This window comes from Electrona antarctica (assembly GCF_951216825.1).
Source record: "Electrona antarctica genome assembly, chromosome: 15".
Lineage (NCBI taxonomy): Eukaryota > Metazoa > Chordata > Actinopteri > Myctophiformes > Myctophidae > Electrona > Electrona antarctica.
Window position 1 is genome coordinate 6,640,184 of NC_136796.1, and position 5,301 is coordinate 6,645,484.

The 5,301-nt window shown below is 41.2% G+C and overlaps 1 protein-coding gene across 2 annotated transcripts; it reads right to left on the bottom strand.

Annotated features, from left to right (window-relative positions):
* Positions 1-1,409: 1,409 nt before the first annotated feature.
* Positions 1,410-4,950, bottom strand: LOC306939020 (uncharacterized protein). 2 transcript variants are annotated; one of them, XR_013791815.1, is made up of 7 exons: positions 4,892-4,950; positions 3,433-3,670; positions 3,186-3,272; positions 2,453-3,046; positions 2,261-2,356; positions 1,739-2,166; positions 1,410-1,682 (listed from the first exon to the last, which is right to left on the bottom strand). XR_013791815.1 is itself a non-coding variant. In XM_079523463.1 (6 exons), exons 2-6 carry the CDS (start codon positions 3,550-3,552, stop codon positions 1,921-1,923), a joined length of 1,143 nt encoding a protein of 380 aa, XP_079379589.1. In that variant the 5' UTR covers positions 3,553-3,670; positions 4,892-4,950; the 3' UTR covers positions 1,410-1,920. The 2 variants fall into 2 exon arrangements, 1 of the variants encoding a protein (XP_079379589.1); XM_079523463.1 differs by having other exon boundaries at positions 1,410-2,166.
* Positions 4,951-5,301: the final 351 nt, after the last annotated feature.

Genomic DNA, 5,301 nt, shown 5'->3' on the forward strand with positions numbered 1-5,301 from the left:
CCCCGCACCCTCCAAACTGGGGTCCCACAGGGATCTGTACTTGGTCCCCTCCTCTTCTCACTGTACACTAAATCCCTTGGCACCATCATCTCTGCTCACAATATATCCTATCACTGCTATGCCGATGACACACAACTGTTTCTATCCTTCCCCCCCTCTGCCACCCAGGTAGAAGAGCGCATCACTGCATGCCTGGCTGACATCTCACAGTGGATGTCTTCCAACCACCTCAAGCTGAACCCAGACAAGACTGAGCTTCTGTTCTTCCCAGCTAAGTCCTGCCCTATGCGGGAGCTAACTATCTCCGTAGACAACGCCCTGGTAAAGTCTGTCCCGACAGCCAGGAACCTTGGTGTTGTCCTGGACAGTCAGCTCTCGTTCAAAACACACATCACAGCTGTCACTAGATCCTGTAGGTTTACACTCTACAACATACGACGAATTAGACCGTTCCTCACCCAGGAGTCAGCCCAGCTCCTAATCCAGACAACAGTCTTGTCAAAACTTGACTATTGCAACTCCCTCCTTACTGGCCTACCGGCATGTGCACTTAAGCCCCTCCAACTGATCCAAAATGCCGCAGCACGCTTGGTCTTCAACCAGCCAAAATTCTCACACGTCTCCCCCCTTCTCCGCTCGCTCCATTGGCTCCCGGTCGCTGCCCGCACAGAATACAAAACTCTGATGCTGGCATTCAAAGCAACCAAAGGCATGGCCCCCCCATATCTCACAAGTATGATCGTACCCTACAAACCCTCCCGCTCACTCAGATCAGCCAACGCAGGGAAGCTGGAGGTACCTTCACTAAAAACGCCGGGACAACGCTCCACACGTCCCAAACTCTTCTCCCTTCTGGCTCCAAAACTATGGAATGCACTTCCCATTGCAGTCAGAACTGCAGCCTCACTCCCAATCTTCCGCCGTAGTCTGAAAACCCACCTCTTCAGACTCCACCATGGCCCGTAGCACTTGCCCTAGCCTAGCCCCTTAGATAGCACATTATGTAGACTTAGATAGTATTTTAAACAGACTTATAGCTTGTTATGTAGACAGCTCTAGAATTGCACTTTATGTAGTCATAGCACTTTATAGTACACATGTATAATATATTATATAGTATAGTATGTATAGTTTACATAGATACTCCACTGTTACGTTCTAGTTTACGCATGATTCATGATAACTACTTTTTATACATGTGATGTATGCCATGCTTTTTGTTTTTGCTTAATGTAAGTCGCTCTGGATTAAGAGCGTCTGCTAAATGCCTAAATTGTAAATTGTAAATTGATATTGTCTATACTATTTCATCTTCTTTAAATTTCATCAGATGTCAATCATGTGCAGTGCACAGCTAAACCTTTATACTTATTTGAATAACATTTAGAAAAATTAAAATGAACACAAAATGTTTTTCGATGCTTTATTTAAAAAAAAAAAACATCTTCAATACACGAGTATGTAGAAAAAGTACAGACAAGAATTCTTACAGACAAAATGATGAATATCAGGGTCAAATAAGTGTAGAAATAAGGAGCAGTGCTATAGGACAGGGGTTCTCAACCCGTGGGTCGCGACCCCTCGGGGGGGGTCGCCAAATTATTTTAGGGGGTCCCCAAATTTAAAAAAAAATATATATATATAATATTTTCACGATTTTTCTAAAATAGCAGACCTACAAGCTCGTAGCGCGCTATGAGCTTGTAGATCTGCTATTTTTCAATAGCTAAATTATAACATAATGCTTAAAACACCAAAAGGGGTTCTCGCCCAAAATGGGTTAAGGTTATTGAGGCAGTCAATTTATATTGGGGGTCGGGGGTCCCGAGACATTGCCAAAGCATTTCCGGGGGTCCCCGGCCAAAAACGTTGAGAACCCCTGCTATAGGACTTCTGTCCAGGAACTCATCATGACTCATGTCACCGGTCTGTATTCAGGATGGACTCAATGGAGAAAGTACTGCTGAACTTGACCTCACATCTACTGTTAACAGCCCTGCAGGCTGCAGCTTCAGCTTCTGGTGGTGGGGTCAACATCTCCTTTCTCACTGAGGTCAACTCAGGGAACCATTCCAGAATTCCTTCGAAGTGACGATGCAGAATCCTTAGTGTTATTTTACTATGATCAACTGTCCAGTAGTTCCTGCGCAAATGCACCATTGGAATCTGAAAATAAAAGAAAATAAGTTTGATTAAGCTTGATGAGTAAGTATAATTATTCCACCATTTAAATATTATAATCAGAGGAATTAATATTTACCGTGGTAAAACACTTGCTGATTGATAAACACACTCTGATGTGTTTCTCAAAGGATTTTGTTCTCCCCAACCCGAATGCTTCCAGTCTGTCCATCACCTGGGAAAAAAGAAAAAGTGATATTACAACTTAGGTCTGAAATGACAGAACTTTCCTTTTAATGTAATAAACTGTTTTGTTTTACCAGTTTCTTACCTCAATAAAGGTAAGTCTCTTTTCTGGAGAGTCTTGCAGGATGAAGACGATCTTTGCCAAGTAGGTTTTGCAATGGTTGAACTTTTCTTGCTGACTCAGTGGACTCAACCTCAACAACCTCTTCTTGGTGGGTCTAGCTGCAGCACCAGATCTAGCAGTGAGTTCATGGTCTTGGCTGCCTCCTGTTGTGCAGATGGAGTAACTGTCACCTGTACATTGAACAGGGCGTGTGTCCACAGGTGAAGAGGCCCAGTTGACCTTCCACTTCAGTTCAACAGTTCTCTCCGTGGACTCCTCCGACAGAGTAGGGGCTTTGCAGCACAGACCAGAGGGAGTGTCTTTCTTCAGGATGGAGTCAATGGAGAAACTGCAGACTGTGGCTTCAGGAGGAGGATGGAGAGTTGTGTAGTGGTACGGTGGTGGTGGTGGTCGTGGTGTGATCAACACCTCCTTTCTCTCTGTGGAGGTGAACTCTGGGAACCACTCCAGAAGTCCTTCGAAGTGACATTCCACCATCCTTTTTGTTATTTGACTATGATCAAGTTTCCAATAGTTGGGGTTGTAATTCCATGCAGCATCTGGGCCATTTGGAACCTGAAAGTGAAGCAAAAACAAACAAAAAATGTACTGTTAGATTTGATTAAGCTGTGAGAGTTCGGCTATTCACTGTTTTCCCCTGAACCGTGGAAAATGTATCAGTGAATCATTCTTAATTAGAGGGATTTATATTTACCTTGACAAAACAGCTGTACCTTGACAAACAGGCCCTGATGTTGTTCTTAGACCACTTAGACGCAAATCCTGCCAGTCTGTCCATCAACTGAAAAACAAAATTTACAAATCAGGTATGAAATAAGACAATACATTCCTTGATGCAAAATACATAATACTGAATTATATAATTACTGTTATTACACATTTACTTTTGCCAAGTCATTTATGTATGTCAAATTGCAATGCTTAGCAGGTCTATTACTTACTCGAGTAAAGGTGAGCATCTTTTTTGGAGAGTCTTGCAGGATGAAAGCGATCATTGCCAAGTAGGTTTTGCATTGTTTAATTACTTTGTAAGAGAGGTGAGGTCCAAGGTTTTCAGACATGTTGTATATTTGCTGTAGATTAGAATGAAGTCCAAGACACAGAGCAGTGGTTGGAGAGGTTCTCAGTCAGTAGCTTGTGCTGAATGTTGAGATGTCCAGGTCTCTGGATATATAAACCCTGTTGGAACAATAGGACATTAGAAGGTGTGAATTCCTGCTAAATGGGACTAACGACCACAACAACAACAACAATAGACTCTGTCCAACAGATCCTCTGGAGGTATATCTGTGTGGAACATTCATAATTAGTTTAGTTTTATTTCATAGAAAGAAAATCGATTATATTAATTTTAAATATAGTCTACATTTTAGATAATCGTGGAAATCAAATAATATCAGAATAACAAAAAACTCTGCTGGGTGAAGTAAAACAATGTGCAAACAGCAGCAAGATTGTGAGCTGCTGTGATGAAGGATATCAAAATGGAACACAACCACCCTAAAGTGTGTGTATTCCTCCACTATCTGCATGAAGTGATCTTGGTAGAAATTTTGGATTTAGATTTATTGAAGATTCTGACTTTCAATTGTTCATTAGATTTTGTTTTGACTGTATTGTTCCACTTTTTGCTTTGGCAATGTAAAAGTATGTTTGCTCATGCCAATAAAGCCCTTTGAATTGAATTGTAACAGTGGAACGATCCGAATGTTATTTCTCATAAAATAAATGATGATCTTCAATTTGTTTATTTTGGTTTTGGAAATTTTTGTTTGTCGATGGTTGTCTCATTATAACTGACACTTATAACTGAACAGGTAGAAGTAAAAACAAAATATGCATATGTGCATATTTGCATATGCATATGCATATGCACTCCATGAAAACGAGAAAAATCTGCCAAAACTAACCTAGTACTGGCTGTATGTCCAATACATTCACCATATTCAGGTGTAGTTCTAACAATGTTTAAATGAACATCACATCAGCATATATTTGAGTTTAATGGTTCATGTTTATTCAATGAGTGGGTTACATTCCAGTGATTATCACCTGTTACGGCCCTTTAAAATTGGCTCGAACACCAAGGACCATAACGTGTTAACAGGACAAAAGTCAGGTCAAAAGTACAATGAAACTTTATTCATAAATCATAATCACACATCAGTGTCTTTTGGCAATAAATAATTGAGTGAACAAACTGTACAATCAACAAAAACATGACCCAACTAAAGCCCTAACAAAACAAAAGAAAGGATGGACTGGCCAAACAAACAAAAGAGGGGAGCCTGGTGAGCTACGCACTATGTGCATGTCGGAGTCACCAGACTCCCATAAACTACCAAAACGTAATATGCAACTAAACTAACCAAAAAGAAAAGTACACAAAATCATACTTACGACCAGCCCATCTTAACTGAAAAGATGATGGCAGCATGTTGTTCTCTGCTTGGGTGCTGGGGATCTACTGAAACTGACAAACACTCTAATTTATACTCATGGCCCTAATCATGCATGAGCTACAGCTGGGACAGGGCGGCGGCAGCCTCAGTTGAGTGACAGCCAGGTGAGGAGAGTGTACACTGCAGCGTAGATCCCAGCAGCATAGATCAGCACTACAGGGAGGACAAAGTGCTATTAGTGAACACATAGTGATCAGCATGTTGTAAAGTGAGGTGTGCATATATGCAAGCATATAACACCCCCACCCTAAGTTATTGAATGGTGAGTTCTAACCCTGGCAACACCATACACCAGTAACAGAAACGAATCATTCAATAACAAATGGTCCTACTAAATATAACAAAAAC

Excerpts from the sequence above, each read along its gene's own strand:
- LOC306939020 (XM_079523463.1), bottom strand. The coding sequence starts at position 3,552 with ATGTCTGAAAACCTTGGACCTCACCTCTCTTACAAAGTAATTAAACAA. Across the intron at positions 3,047-3,185 it reads GGTACAGCTGTTTTGTCAAG|GTTCCAAATGGCCCAGATGC; the intron begins GTAAATATAAAT and ends CTTCACTTTCAG. Across the intron at positions 2,167-2,260 it reads TCAGCAAGTGTTTTACCACG|ATTCCAATGGTGCATTTGCG; the intron begins GTAAATATTAAT and ends TTTTATTTTCAG.